Source organism: Thalassophryne amazonica, chromosome 15, assembly GCF_902500255.1.
Source record: "Thalassophryne amazonica chromosome 15, fThaAma1.1, whole genome shotgun sequence".
Lineage (NCBI taxonomy): Eukaryota > Metazoa > Chordata > Actinopteri > Batrachoidiformes > Batrachoididae > Thalassophryne > Thalassophryne amazonica.
The window spans coordinates 41235038-41252012 of record NC_047117.1 but is presented as its reverse complement, the minus strand read 5'-3'; the positions used below and the strand labels follow the sequence as shown (position 1 = coordinate 41252012).

General features: G+C 44.5%; 1 protein-coding gene across 1 annotated transcript in view; it reads right to left on the bottom strand.

The window, feature by feature from the left end:
- mycbpap (mycbp associated protein) overlaps positions 1–16975 on the bottom strand; it is a 234329-nt gene that overhangs the window by 71403 nt on the left and 145951 nt on the right. The window contains exon 12 of the mRNA XM_034189060.1: positions 2815–2818. Coding sequence (XP_034044951.1) covers positions 2815–2818 — 4 coding nt within the window. The remainder of the gene's footprint in view (positions 1–2814; positions 2819–16975) is intronic.

The window sequence follows — 16975 nt, the reverse complement described above, 5'->3', positions numbered from 1 at the left end:
GATCGGAGGAGCGGAGGAGATCTGAGCAGACTGAGTGAGCGTTGAGAGCATAACTGCCGGCTCAGTTGGCACCATTGCTGAGTCACCAAGCTCGTGCGCTGCAATTTGCGGCAGCGGCATGAAATTTCCTGATGGCTTGATGGTCGGGTCAGGAGCAGGAAGCGGAACCGCTGGTTCTGGAGAACTTTCCACCGTCAAGGGTTCAGGCAATGTTGGAGCTTCGGACTGTCGGGGTGCACAGCTTGTCGGAGCCGGCAGCAGCTGATGTGACCGTAGCTTACGTGGAGAGGGAACGGGAGGGGAAAGAGGAGACGCCGATTTCGGTGTGGAACTCAGCTGTGAAGCCAGTCCTCCAGTCTGGGGCTGTTCTGTCACTTCCTGAACTGTGGAGCACCATGGAGCAGGAACTGGAGGTGCTCTCAACCTTGGTGGTGCTGGGACCGGCACTACGTGGAGCGACTGAGCTGTGGAACCAGCGACCGGAATGCACGGTCCCGCTGGATCTGGCGCCATTAACAAGGACATCCCCTGTTCTCTCCATGGTGCTGGTTTTGGAGGCATCTGGAACGTGACCGGATCATCAGACTGCATGGCTGGGACTGAAGGCAGAAGGTAAGCAGTTTTCTTTGGCGTTATGGCGTACCAGGGTGGAGCAAGGGCGGCGTCTGACAGAGTTATGACGCACAGCTCCTCACAATTGGTGGAAGTGAGCTCGGCCTCAAACAAAAAATCCATGGGGTCCTGAATGCAGGGAGGCACCCAACCCTGTTCAAACTGCGATTTAATGTTCATAAGCTCAGGAAAATTACCAGCTCAGGCTCAGCTAAAAAGATCTGATCAAGAGCTGAGAAAATTCGCTGTTGGTTCCGCCGACTGCCGCAGTCCTGATACTCAAAAAATAAGTCTTGAATTTTAAATAGTGTAGTAGCCGTGTCATGCAGCGCCAGACCTTCAACCTCTGATGATGCGTCGTCATCAATGTCCTCCCACTCGGCGTCGCTGTCAGAGAGCGGGAGGCTGGATTCCAGATGGTCTTCAGGCTGTCCGATCCAAGCTGGAAGTTCAGCGGCAAAAAACTCATCTAGTTTTTCCAGGTCTTGGAAAAACCCATACAGCCAAGCATTGGCCTCAACAAGATCCAGGGCTTGGTTAAGATAATCAAATCTTTTCTTGGGTGTGAAACAAGCTCTAAAACAGTCAAAGCAGAATTCAATTTTGGAAAAAATGTCTCTGATTAGGGCAAGGTCGTTGGCTGTGGCAACTGACGTGGAGTTCGCTGAGTCCAATTTCTGGCTCGTTTGTTCTGTCAAGATGGGCAGGTGGCAGGCATCTGAATTGTCAGGACCCAAAATGCAAACTCTCTGACTAGGCATGGATGTTGAAGAAATCATGGTCTTTAATACAGGCTCTGGTTCGTACACAGGTGATCAGTTGGCGAAGCAGAAGCACAAACAGGGTCAGGCAAAAACGCAGTCATGGGCAAGCAGGGTTCAATGGCACGAGCAGACACAGACATCATAGATGAGGGAAAAGGCGCAGTCAAAAAACACAAAGCAGGGTCTGGATAGACAGCAAATCAAAAACAGGAGTAGAAACAGAGCTGGTAAGCGTGCAAAGACAACAAACGAGCAAGGGTGTGGTGGCTGGGTGGAGATTAAATAAGACAAGTGTTAACAAGGTGCACCTGAGGAACAATCAAGAAGGGGCGTGGTTAGTGAACAAAGATACTACATTGTGCAAGACAGTGAGGGAGGACAACACAAGGAGTGAAGACAGTGAAGAGTGTGACTAAATGAAAACACAAAGCAGACAGAGTTAAAGTGAGAGACAGGGACACATGGCAGGTGCAGAGAGAACTTAATCAACTGGCTGTGAGAGATGAAGACAGGAATGCAGGTGCAGGATGTGGAGTGAAACAGAAATAAGTACAAAGCTACAACTGAATATATTACTGAACAGAAATCAGACATGAACATGAGAACTGGACTAAACATGAACTGGCGAGAGACTTAACAGGACAGAAAAGCAGACCGGAGATAAACTAGATAACACAGCTCAGAGAATAATAAGAAATTAAACACCATGACAAAACTAAACTGGAACTGGCAGACATAAGCTTCTGACAAAGTGCAAACAGAAATCAGAACAGCGAAAATAGGCAAACGATAAATAAATGATAACCCATGAAAACACAGACTGATAGAATGGAACTGAGACATGGCCAAAGTATTAAAGTAACAAGGAAAGAAAGTGACAAAGCAAACAGAACTGAGAATAACCATAAGATGAAAATAATATAACTAGTGAATCAAAACAAGAACCAAGTGACAAGAAAAACAAGACAGAATAAAACATGATGAAAATAATTACTAATAAATCAAAGCCGCAGCAAAAGGGAAACCATAAAAAGGGGAAAAATAAGGGCTCAGTGCCCTGACCTGGCCCAATCCCTGACAGCTATATTCAATTGAATACACCACAAAGATGATATTTAATGTTCAAACTGATAAACTTTATTGTTTTTGTGCAAATATTTGCTCATTTTGAAATGGATGCCTGCAACACATTTCAAAAATGCTGGGACAGTGGTATGTTTACCACTGTGTTACATCACCTTTTCTTCTAACAACACTCAATAACTCTTTGGGAACTGAGGACACTAATTATTGAAGCTTTGTAGGTGGAATTCTTTCCCAATCTTGCTTGATGTACAACTTCAGTTGTTCAACAGTCCGGGGTCTCCGTTGTCGTATTTTGTGGTTCATAATGCGCCCCACATTTTCAATGGGCAACAGGTCTGGACTGCAGGCAGACCAGTCTAGTACCCACACTCTTTTACTATGAAGCCACGCTGTTGTAATACGTGCGGAATGTGGCTTGGCATTGTCTTGCTGAAATAAGGAGGGATGTCCCTGAAAAAGACGTTGCTTGAATGGCAGCATGTGTTGCTCCAAAAAGTGGATCTACCTTTCAGCACTGATGGTGTCATCATAGATGTGTAAGTTGCCCATGTCATTGGCACTAACACACCCCCAATACGTCACAGATGCTGGCTTTTGAACTTTGTGCTGGTAACAATCTGGATGGTCTTTTTCCTCTTTTGTCCAGAGTGTTGTGTGGGCCGCTGAAGAGGAGGTACTGCTGGCCCACCACCACCAGATGGCGCCCTGCTTGAAGTGCGGGCTTCAAGCAGGAGAGGGTGTCATAGCAACCGGGAGTGACAGCTGTCACTCGTCACCAGCACCAGCTGTCACTCATCCACATCACCACCACCTTAAAGGCCAGACTGCAACTCCACCTCCCCGCTGAGAAATCAGCTACTTTGGAGGTAATTTTCTCTGCTGAACTAAACCCTGACTTATAGTCTGACCTTATTTGCAGCCGTTTTCCTGTGGTGTTGCCTTATCTGAGGGATTGGCGTTTGGTGTGATCAGCGATGGCTTCGCTTCACACTCCAACCACATAAGTGGTTAGACAGGAGCTGCACGAGTGTGTGATTGGAGGTGGAGGTGCTCCCTCCCAAAAGAACACAGACTGTGGGATTACTGAGTGTGCGTACTCACACTCACCTGTGCTGTTTCTGTTCTCTGCCAGCAGTGCCAGGTCTGACAGCTGGAGACGGTGGCCACCTGGGGACTCAGGACTTGACGGCTCCGGTGTTCTTCAGATCCGTTGGCGGTGAGGGCCGTGTGGGATCCGGCTCGGTTCTGGACGGGCGTCTCCTATCCTCAAGCCTGCCCACACGTCACCCAACGTGTAACTGACTGTAATTCCAAACTTGTTGTTGTCTGTATGCCGTTGTGCACAATTTACAACATTAAATTGTTACTGTTTGGCTTATCCATTGCCCGTTCATTTACGCCCCCTGTTGTGGGTCCGTGTTCCTACACTTTCACAACACAGAGGACACAACGTCCATGATTTCCAAAAACAATTTGAAATGTGGACTCGTCAGACCACAGCACACTTTTCCGCTTTGCGTATGTCCATTTCAAATGAGCTCGGGCCCAGGCGGCGGCAACTTTCTTGCAATTGAAAGTTGAGAAACATTGTTCTTAAACTGTTGGACTATTTTTTTCACGCAGTTGTTCACAAATTGGTGATCCTCGCCCCATCTTTGCTTGTGAATGGCTGAGCCTTTTGGGGATACTCCTTTTATACCCACAATCTTGACACTCACAATTAGTGTCTTCACTTCCCAAATGCTTACTGAGTGTTGTTAGAAGGAAAGGTGATGTAACACAGTGGTAAACATAACACTGTCCCAGCTTTTTTGAAACGTGATGCAGGCATCCATTTCAAAATGAGCAAATATTTGCACAAAAGTTTATCAGTTTGAATATCTTGTCTTTGTGGTGTATTCAATTGAATATAGGTTGAAGAGGATTTGAAAATCATTGTATTCTGCTTTTATTTATATTTCACACAACGTTCCAACTTCACTGGATTGGTTGTATTAGTCCTATCAACTTTATGCTTTCGCAGTGTTCATCCTTGACCCAAAATACATAAGCACACCATACGGCAAATGTCAGCTCTCCCCAGTTTCTCTGATCAAAGCCATACACATGTACGTACGCACGAGCACACACACACACACACACACACACACACACACACACACACACACACACACACACACACACACACACACAGGGGCCACTTGGCTATTATAGTATAGATTTCATAATCCCCCTCGCATCAAAAGGAGCACCACTGAATGTTTGACAACTGCACAACCATTGAAACAAAGATGGACCAAAACTAGTTTTGGTAGGTTTATTGATTAGTATTCCTGTCAAAGCAAAAACAAACACACACACACACAAAAAGAGGTGGGGTAATTCAAACCAATATGGTGCATTACCGCCACCAACTGTTTTGTTGTGGAGCATCAATGGATGGTTGTAGAGTGCATCTGGAAAGCAGTCAGATTAGAGTCGATAGATAGATAGATAGATACAGTGAGGAAAATAAGTATTTGAACACCCTGCAGTTTTGCAAGCTCTCCCACTTAGAAATCATGGAGTGGTCTGAAATTTTCATCTTAGGTGCATGTCCACTGTGAGAGACATCAACTAAAAAAAAAATCCGGAAATCACAATGTATGATTTTTTAATAATTTATTTGTATGTTACTGCTGCAAATAAGTATTTGAACACCTATCAACCAGCAAGAATTCTGGTTCACACAGACCTGTTAATTTTTCTTTAAGAAGCCCTCTTATTCTGCACTCTTTACCTGTATCAACTGCACCTGTTTGAACTTGTTACCTGTATAAAAGACACCTGTTCACTCACACAATCAATCACACTCCAACCTGTCCACCATAGGTAAGACCAAAGAGCTGTCTAAGGACACCAGGGACAAAACTATAGAACTGCACAAGGCTGGGATGGACTACAGGACAACAGGCAAGCAGCTTGGTAGAAGACAACAACTGTTATGATTATTTATTAGAAAGTGGAAGAAACACAAGATGACTGTCAGTCTCCCTCGGTCTGGGATTCCATGCAAGATCTCACTTTGTGGGGTAAGGATGATTCAGAGAAGTTCAGAACTACACAGGAGGACCAAGTCAATGACCTGAACAGAGCTGGGACCACAGTCACAAAGATTACATTAGTAACACATGATGCTGTCATGGTTTAAAATCCTGCAGGGCAGCAAGGTCCTCCTGCTCAAGCCAGCACATGTCCAGGCCCGTTTGAAGTTCACCAGTGACCATCTGGATGATCCAGAGGAGGCATGGGAGAAGGTCATGCGGGCAGATGAGACCAGAATAGAGCTTTTTTGAATCAACTCCACTTACCATGTTTAGAGGATGAGAACAACCCCAAGAAAACCATCCCAACCGTGAAGCATGGGGGATGGAAACATCATACTCTGGGGTGCTCTTCTGCAAAGGAGACAGGATGACTGCACCGTATTAAAGGGAGGGTGGATGGGGTCATGTATTGCGAGATTTTGGCAAACAACCTCCTTCCCTCAGTAAGAGCATTGAAAATGGGTCATGGCTGGGTTTTCCAGCATGACAATGACCCCAAACACACAGCCAGGGCAACTAAGGAGGGGCTCCATAAAAAGCATTTCAAGGTCCTGGAGTGGCCTGGCCAGTCTCCAGACTTGAACTCAACAGAAAATCTTTGGAGGGAGCTGAAACTCCAAACCAGAAAGATTTGGAGAAGCTCTGTATGGAGGAGTGGACCAAAATCCCTGCTGCAGTGTGTGCAAACCTGGTGAAAAACTACAGGAAACGTTTGACCTCTGTAATTGCAAACAAAGGCTACTGTACCAAATATTAACATTGATTTTCACAGGTGTTCAAATACTTATTTGCAACAGTAACATACAAATAAATTATTAAAAAATCATACATTGTGTGTCTCTCACAGTGGACATGCACCTAAGATGAAAATTTCAGACCCCTCCATGATTACTAAGTGGGAGAACTTGCAAAATCGCAGGGTGTTCAAATACTTATTTTCCTCACTGTAGACAGACAGACAGACAGACAGACAGACAGACAGATAGATAGATACTTTACAACCCCTGGCAAAAATTATGGAATCACCGGCCTCGGAGGATGTTCATTCAGTTGTTTAATTTTGTAGAAAAAAAGCAGATCACACACATGACACAAAACTAAAGTCATTTCAAATGGCAACTTTCTGGTTTTAAGAAACACTATAAGAAATCAAGAAAACAAATTGTGGCAGTCAGTAATGGTTACTTTTTTAGACAAAGCAGAGGGAAAAAAATATGGAATCACTCAATTCTGAAGAATAAATTATGGAATAACCCTGTAAATTTTCATCCCCAAAACTAATACCTGCATCAAATCAGATCTGCTTGTTAGTCTGCATCTAAAAAGGAGTGATCACACCTTGGAGAGCTGTTGCACCAAGTGGTCTGACATGAATCATGGCTCCAACACGAGCGATGTCAATTGAAACAAAGGAGAGGATTATCAAATTTTTAAAAGAGGGTAAATCATCACGCAATGTTGCAAAAGATGTTGGTTGTTCACAGTTAGCTGTGTCTAAACTCTGGACCAAATACAAACAACATGGGAAGGTTGTTAAAGGCAAACATACTGGCAGACCAAGGAAGACATCAAACCGTCAAGACAGAAAACTTAAAGCAATATGTCTCAAAAATCGAAAATGTACAACAAATGAGGAACGAATGGGAGGAAACTGGAGTCAACGTCTGTGACCGAACTGTCAGAAACCGCCTAAAGGAAATGGGATTTACATACAGAAAAGCTAAACGAAAGCCATCATTAACACCTAAACAGAAAAAAAACAAGGTTATAATGGGCTAAGGAAAAGTAATCGTGGACTGTGGATGACTGGATGAAAGTCATATTCAGTGATGAATCTCGAATCTGCATTGGGCAAGGTGATGATGCTGGAACTTTTGTTTGGTGCCGTTCCAATGAGATTCATAAAGATGACTGCCTGAAGAGAACATGTAAATTTCCACAGTCATTGATGATATGTGGCTGCATGTCAGGTAAAGGCACTGGGGAGATGGCTGTCATTACATCAATAAATGCAATAAATGCACAAGTTTATGTTGATATTTTGGACACTTTTCTTATCCCATCAATTGAAAGGATGTTTGGGGATGATAAAATCATTTCTCAAGATGATAACGCATCTTGCCATAGAGCAAACACTGTGAAAACATTCCTTGAAAAAAGACACATAGGGTCAATGTCATGGCCTGCAAATAGTCCGGATCTTAATCCAATTGAAAATCTTTGGTGGAAGTTGAAGAAAATGGTCCATGACAAGGCTCCAACCTGCAAAACTGATCTGGCAACAGCAATCAGAGAAAGTTGGAGCCAGATTGATGAAGAGTACTGTTTGTCACTCATTAAGTCCATGCCTCAGAGACTGCAAGCTGTTATAAAAGCCAGAGGTGGTGCAACAAAATACTAGTGATGTGTTGGAGCGTTCTTTTGTTTTTCATGATTCCATAATTTTTTCCTCAGAATTGAGTGATTCCATATTTTTTTCCCTCTGCTTGGTCTAAAAAAGTAACCGTTACTGACTGCCACAATTTTTTTTCCTAATTTGTTATAGTATTTCTTAAAGCCAGAAAGTTGCCATTTGAAATGACTTTAGTTTTGTGTCATGTCTGTGATCTGCTTTTTTTTCTACAAAATTAAACAACTGAATGAACATCCTTCGAGGCCGGTGATTCCATAATTTTTGCCAGGGGTTATATTAATCCCCTCATGGGGAAATTCAGTTGTCTTACAGTAGCAAATCCTGTTTAAAAAAAAACAGAAAGACAATAAATATATAAAAATACTTTAAAAGCCCCCGTAACATAACCCAGCTTTGTTTCTGTAACTGGCGCTTCGTCAGAATTTTCAAATGGTTGAAAAATGTGAATGAATCCTGATGACAACCTCAATTCATCCGTATTCTATTTTGATTTCTGTCTTGACGGTTCCTCATCACTTGCAAAGTTCCCGTACCATCAGTGTTCCGTTTGATTGTCATCCAACTTTGTCCAACCTCCAGTCTCTCTCTCTCTCCATCCTCTCAACATCTCGTTTTGACATGCATGTGTGCACACACGTTGTCAAGACAACGCTGCTGCAGGTGGCTTTGAACAGCAGAGACTCGCTGCAGAAATGATCACATGGGCGCTTCATTTTGATTTTGTTTTAAAGCATCAATGTCGCCGTTTACTTGTTTTTTCTTTTGTTATTTTTGGGTTTGTTACATTTTGAAGTATTGCGTGTGCACAGGCTATTGTACAGTTGATAATTTTAATGATTTTCCTTTATAAATCATTGGTTGTCTTGATCAGCAATTTCAGTTAAATATATCATATAGCAGACTTCTTGTCTTTCAGCTGATCTCGTTAGGGGTCGCCACAGCAGATCAATCGTTTCCATCTCACCTTGTCCTCTGTATCTTCCTCTGTCACACCAACCAACTGCATGTCCTCCCTCAGTACATCCATAAACCTCCTCTTTGGCCTCCCTCTTCTCCTCCTGCCTGGTGGCTCCATCCTCAGCATCCTTCTCCCTATATACCCTGGGTCCCTGCTCTACACACGTCCAAACCATCTCAATCTCACCTCTCTGACTTTGTCTCGAAACCGTCCCACCTTAGCTGTCCCTCTGATATGTTCATTCCTAACCTTGTCCATTCTTGTCACTCCCAAAGAGAATCTCAGCATCTTCAGCTCTGCCACCTCCAGCTCCGCCTCCTGTCTTTTTGTTAGTGCCACCATCTCTAAGCCGTACAACATAGCTGGTCTCACTACTGTCTTGTAATTTTTCTCCTTCACTCTTGCTGATATTCTTTGGTCACAAATCACTCCTGCCACCTTTCTCCACCCATTCCATCCTGCCTGCACTCTCTTCTTCACCTCTCTACCACACTTGCCATTACTTTGAACAGTTGACCCCAAATATTTAAACTCATCTACTTTCACCACTTCTACTCCTTGTAACTGCACTATTCCACTGGGCTCCCTCCCATTCACACACATTCACCCTTCTTTCCAAAGCATATCTCCACCTCTCCAGACTAGACTCAACTTGCTCTCGACTCTCACTACAGATCACAATGTCATCTGCAAACATCATAGTCCATGGGGACTCCTGTCTGATCTCATCCGTCAACCTGTCCATCACCACTGCAAACAAGAAAGGACTCAGAGCTGATCATTGGTGTAATCCCACCTCCACCTTGAATGAGTCTGTCATTCCGACTGCGCATCTCACTGCTGTCACACTATTCTTGTACATGTCCTGCACTACCCTAACATACTTCTCTGCCAATCCAGACTTCCTCATACAATACCACAGCTCTTCTCTTGGCACCCTATCATAAGCTTTCTCTAAGTCCACAAACACACAATGTAACTCCATCTGGCCTTCTATGTACTTCTTCAACCGTATTCTCAGAGCAAACATTGCATCTGTAGTGCTCTTTCTCGGCATGAAACCATATTGCTGCTCACAGATCTTCACCTGTTTTCTAAGCCTAGCTTCTACTACTCGTTCCCATAACTTCAGGCTGTGGCTGATCAGCTTTATGCCTCTGTAGTTACTGCAGCTCTGCACATGACCATTGTTCTTGAAAATAGGAACCAGCACACTTTGTCTCCACTCCTCAGGCATCCTCTTACTTTCCAAGATTTTATTAAACAATCTGGTTAAAAATTCTACTGCCATCTCTCCGAGACATTTCCATGCCTCCACTGGAATGTCATCTGGACCAACTGTCTTTCCACTCTTCATCCTCTTCATAGCAGCCCTCACTTCTTCCTTACTAATCTCTTGTACTTCCTGATTTACTCTCACCACATCATCCAGCCTTTTCTCTCGCTCATTTTCTTCATTCATCAGCTCTTCAAAATATTCCCTCCACCTTCTCAGCACACACTCCTCACTTGTCAGCACATTACCATGTGCATCTTTTACCACTCTAACCTGCTGCACATCCTTTCCAGCTCTGTCCCTTTGTCTGGCCAATCGGTACAAGTCCTTTTCTCCTTCCTTACTATTCAACTTCTTGTACAGCTCGCAATATGCCTTTTCCTTTGCTTTTTCCACTTCACTTTTCGCCTTACGCTGCATCTCCTTGTACTCCTGTCTACTTTCTTCATCTCTCCGACTATCCCAAAACTTTTTCGCCAACCTCTTTCTCCTTATGCTTTCCTGGACCTCTTCATTCCACCACCAAGTCTCCTTGTCTTCCTTCCACTGTCCAGATGTCATACCCAGTACTGTCCTAGCTGTCTCCCTCACATCTGCAGTACTTTTCCAGTTGTCCAAAACTGCTTCCCCTCCAACCAGTGCTTCTCTCACCTGCTCACTAAATTTCACACAACAGTCTTCCTCCTTCAGCTTCCACCATCTGATTCTTTGTTGAGCTCTCACTCTCTTCTTCTTCTTTACCTCTAAAGTCATCCTACAAACAACCATCCAATGCTGTCTAATGGCACTCTCTCCTGCCACCACCTTAGTCTCTGATTTCTTTTAGCTTGCATCTCCTATAAATAATGTAGTCCACCTGTGTGCACCTTCCTCCACTCTTATAAGTTACCCTGTGCTCCTCCTTTTTCTTAATGTAGGTATTCACCACAGCCATTTCCATCCTTTTTGCAAAATCAACTACCATCTGTCCTTCCCCATTCCTATCCTTGATACAATATCTACCCATTACTTCCTCATCACCTCTGTTCCCTTCACCCACATGTCCACTGAAGTCTGCTCCTATCACCACTCTTTCATGCTTGGGCACACTCTCCACCACCTCATCTAACACACTCCAGAAATCTTCTTTCTCCTTCATCTCACAACCTACCTGTGGGGCATATGCACTGATGATATTCATCATCATCTCTTCAATTTCCAACTTCACACTCATCACCCTGTCAGACACTCGCTTAACCTCCAACACACTTTTAACATACTCTTCCTTAAAAATGACCCCAACAGCATTTCTCTTCCTGTCCTCACCATGGTACAACAACTTGTACCTACCGCCAATGCTCCTGCTCTTACTTCCCTTCCACTTGGACACACAATATGTCTACCTTTCTCCTCACCATCATATCAGCCAGCTCTCTCCCTTTACCAGTCATACTACCAACATTCAAAGTCCCCACTCTCATTTCCACCCTTCTAGTTTTCTTCTTCTCCCGCCATTTGTGGAAATGTTCTCCTTCTCTTCTTTGCCCAGCAGCAGACCAATTTCCACCGGCACCCTGTTGGGCAACAGCACCGGTGGCGGACGTTGTTAACCCGGGCCGCGATCAATCTGATATGGAAATTAGATTCTCAGTCTGCATAGTTGAGTTGACTTGTTTTACGCCGGATGCCCTTCCTGACACAACCCTCCTCATTTATCCGGGATTGGAACCGGCACTCAGAATGTACTGGCTGCACACCCCATATGGCTGAGTTAAATATATCATATAGCAGACAAACAGTGATATTTGAGAAGTGAAATGAAGTTTATACGATTTACACAAAAGTGTGCAATAATTCTTTAAACAAAATTAGGCAGGTGCATAAAATTGAGCACCCCGACAGAAAAAAAAAAATCCTCCTTTTGCAGAAATAACAGCCTCTAACGCTTCCTATAGCTTCCATTGAGAGTCTGGATTCTGGTTGAAGTTATTTTGGACCGTTCTTCTTCACAAAAGATCTCAGATTTGTTGGTTTCCGAGCATGGATAGCCCGCTTAAAATCACACCACAGATATCCAATAATATTCAGAACTGGAGACTGAGATGACCATTCCAGAACATTGTACTTGCTCCTCTGAATGAATACCTTAGTAGATTTGAGCAGTGTTTAGGGTTGCTGTCTTGTTGAAAGATCCAGCCCCGGCGCAACTTCAACTTTGTCACTGATTCATGAACATTGTTTTCAAGAATTTGCTGATATTGACTGGAATCCATGTGACCGTCAACTTTAATAAGATTCCCAGGACCTGCAGTGGCCACACAGCCCCACAATATGATGGAACCACCTCCAAATTTTACTGTATGTAGCAAGTGTTATTCTTGGAATGCTGTGTTCTTTTTCAGCCATGCATAATGCCCCTTGTTATGTCCAAATAACTCAATCTTAGTTTCATCAGTCATTATTTCATAGCATCTTATTCTAAATTGAAGCTGGGTGTCCAACTGTGCTTTAGCATACCTCAGGTGACTCTGTGGCATGTACGCTTGAGGGTGACACAGGAGTAGATTTTCACTCCTGTCCTGTCCCTCTCCCACAGAAAAATTCCTGTCTCATCCCATCCCAATCCAGGGCCAGAGTAAAAAAAAAAATTCCTGTCCTGTCCCACTCCTGGTAAAATGACTCCCACTCCCATTCCTCTCCCATTCAGAATGACTTCCGCTCCTGTACTGCTCCCATTTTTTTCCTTCTTTTAGTTTCAAGGCTTTAGTGTTGTGCAGTTTTATTTCAGAAGATGTGGTAACAGAAACAGTTCATCTGTGGTAATACAGGGAGGCACTTATTGCCTTAATCCAAAAAAAAAACAAAAACAAAAAAAAACTTCACTAAAAGACACAAAACATAATAATGCATGGCCTGTGGTCTTACAGTTTTTCAAAATGTGGTGGTGATGGACACGTAATGATGGACACGTAATGATCATTTACTTTGTCTTCTATTTCTGGAACTGCAGACTATGAAACCAACATGTTTCATGTTTTGTGTGGTCAGCTTTATTTTTATTTATTTTTGTTAATATATATCCATTCCTACATTTAAAGCCTGCAGCATTTTCCAAGAAAAAAAGGTTGAGACAGGGCAGTTCATTCTAAATGTAAGAATTAATTAATCATTTTTACAGCCAGTTTTCTTGAGAAATGTCAGAGGATGAATATATGAACATTTCCAAGTCACTGAAAATTCTTTGATTTCATTTATATCAATCATTCAGAAATACAAATGGTGTGGTACTTTATGGTAAATCTGTCACAGGTAGGCAGTTCTCAAAACCTAAATGTCCATGCTGGAAGAAGACAAGTGAGGGAAGCCACCAAAACACAACTCTGGAAGAATTTTTGGCTTCTGTGGGTGTGAGTGGAGAAACTGTGAATAGTGCAACATTTTTATTTTTATCTTCATTTTACATACAGCCCCAACTTTTTTTTTTTTTGATTTGTGATTGTTTCTATTCCATTTCTGAAATGAAAGAATGGCTATAAAGAAAAGTGTTAACATTTTATTGCTTTTTCAAACTTTGTAGAATAAACGCAAACACCACTATGAAGAAGGAAAAAAATACACAAACGTTTAGGAAAAACTGAACAATGCAGACTGATTTGACTCTCATGATTTTTAAAATAATAAGAGGTAACTTACTTTGAAATAAATAAAACGCAGAGCTGCAGCTTAATAACTTTGAAAAAGAACAAAAATCAGCAGCTTATATTTTTATTCTGACTAGAGTTCATTTCCTCTTTTTTTCTCCTGTTGTGGGCTGCCTGTTCCTGCTGCTGCTGCTCCTGTCTCTCTCCCTGCACAGTTGGCGCGCCTCAAGCTGATCAACACACCTGCCTCTCATCTCATCAGTCTCTGCATATAAACCCTGGCTCTTCACTTCATCTTCACCAGAAACTCAGCATATCTTCCAAGGTAAACTGGCCTCTCGTCTGTGTACACAATTATACTCGGAGCTCCCATGCTCATGTTTGTTTTCACTAACTTTTTGTCTGCGTTCCCAAGCTCAGCATTTTGTGGTTATCATTTTTCTCTAGCTCTGCTCATATCTGCAGCTTGTTCAGTACTCTGGACTCAGCTAAAATAAATTGTCACTTGTTTGTTAAGAACAAACTCCGATCCAATTCTGGAATTCTCTGGTAATGACTCGAGTCGTGTGTTCAGTAGTGACTCACCTTGTGTTTCTCCTCCAGACACCACCACTAACAGCTTGTCGGCAGCCACCTGGCTACTGGATTGCAACATCTGAGTTTGACACCACCTGGACTGCGTTCCCTGGTTCCACCGCCGAGCGGGCCCTGTCTCCATCTTGCAAGGCTGCCTCATCCTCCACACACATTCACCCCATAGTAAATAAACCAGTGTTCTGTATCCACTCCGTTCTCTTTTGCTCCCAGCATTTGGGTTCCTCATTCCACTCCAGCCCGAACCATAACAGACGTTTCTGGCCACATCATGGACCCAGCGGCGGCAGATCGGTTGCAGAAGGTGCTTACAAGTCAGGGCGAGTACATCGGGAAGCTCCAGCACTTAGTGGACTCCATCGCTGATCATGTGAGCTCACTAACCGATCATATCAAACACTGACACTCGGCTCACAGAGCTTTCCACACAAATCTCTCAGTTGTCGCTCGTACACACACCAACACCACCTCCTGCTGCTCTGGCTCAGCTGATCACATCTTCATTCTCCGTTGCGGCCACGGCGGCGTCACCCGAACCGTTCATCTGCCATCCTGAACCGTTCTCCGGGTCAGTAGACACCTGTACCTCTTTTTTAATGCAGTGCTCGTTTGTTTTCAGCCAATGTTCCTCTCGTTACGGTTCCAATGGGAGTAAAATCGCATACGTGGTCAATTTGCTGTGGGGGGAGGCTCGTTTCTGGGCTACCGCCCTCTGGAGCAATAACTCTCCACTCCTTCATTCGTTTTCTTCATTCTCAAAGGAATTCCGCCTAATATTCGACCATCCAACTCGTAAGGATACCATTTCTCAGTGTCTGTTTAACCTAAAACAGGAGCAGTGCAGCGCGGCGGAGTTTTCAGTCAACGTCCGCATTCTTGCAGCGGTGGCCGACTGGAACACCACGGCACTTCGAAGTGTCTACATTAACGGGTTGAACGACGCACTTAAAGACGAACTGGCAGTCCGGGATGAACCAACTGATCTGGACTCTCTTATTTTCTTGTCATTCGGCTGGACAATCAGTTGAGAGAGCAGCATGGGACAAAGGCTGTCGGGCTGATCGGGTTGCTTCCACTTGCCTTGCCCTGTTTGGCCAAATGGCCAACGCACACCCGTAGGATCCAGGCGGCGGGTGAGCCAAGCCAAATTCACTGCTGTGGGCTCCAGTTGCACTCAAATCCCGGCTACTATTTGTTTCCGCAATGACACCTTTTCGGCTCCAGCTCTGATTGACACTGGAGCCAAAGGCAACTTCATTGATTCCACATTGGCATCCCAGGCCAAAATTCCGCTTGAACCACTCCCTTCCCCACTATCAGTGCATGCTTTAGATGGCACGGCCCTTCCGGCCATTACTCACTGTACTGAGCATGTCACGTTAGTGGTGTCGGGAAATCACCGCGAAACAATACAGTTTTTTGTTATCCCTTCATCATCCCCCTTGGTGTTAGGCCATCCCTGGGTCTCCAAACACAGTCCCAGCATCAATTAGTCGACTGGGGCCATTACTCATTGGAGCAAAGCCTGCCTCAAGGGGTGTCTTAGATCCGCAGTTCCTCCCAGTGTCGCGGTCAGGGAGAAGGTCCATGCACCTCCTGATTTGTCTTTAGTTCCTCCTGCGTATCACAACCTTGGTGAGGTTTTCAGCAAGGATCGTGCACTCTCACTTCCTCCTCACTGTCCTTATGACTGCGCCATTGACTTGCTCCCAGGCGCTCCTCTACCCTCAGGTAGATTATACAACCTCTCCCGCCTGGAGCGTGAGTCAATGGAGACTTATATCCAGGACTCCTTGCTGGGTTGATTCGACCCTCTTCGTCTATCTCAACTGGTTCATCTTCGTCTACCTCGATGACATATTGATATTCTCCCCGGATTCCCAGACTCATACCGAGCACGTTTGCCTGGTACTCCAACGGCTGCTGGAGAACTGCTTGTTTGTCAAAGCTGAGAAATGCGGGTTCGACTGTCTCTGTTTTAGGCTTCATCATATCCCACAATCAGGTCAAACCTGATCCTGCTAAGGTTAAGGCAGTCACAGACTGGCCAGTTCCATCCACAGTTAAACAGTTACAGCAATTTCTCGGGTTCACTAACTTCTACCGTCATTTCATCCGCGGGTTCAGCCATGTAGCAGCTCCCCTCACTGCACTTACTTCCTCCAAGATCCCCTTTCAGTGGACACCACAGGCAAAGTCCGTGTTTGCTCAGCTCAAGGACCGGTTTGCCTCCGCATCTATCCTCACTCAGCCGGACCCGGATCGTCAGCTCATTGGAGGTGGATGCCTCTGACTCTGGGATAGGTGTGGTCCTGTCCCAGAAATCAGAGGGCAATAACTGCATCCACCCTTGCGCATACTTCTCATGGCGGCTGTCCCCGGCCGAGAAGAACTATGACGTGGGTAACTGGGAACTCCTGGCTGTTAGGGAGGCACTTGCAGAGTGGAGACATTGGCTGCAGGGAGCCGCAATCCCGTTCATCATCTGGACAGACCATCGCAACCTGGAGTACATTCAGTCTGCCAGGCGATTGAACCCCCGGCAAGCCAGGTGGTCGCTATTTTT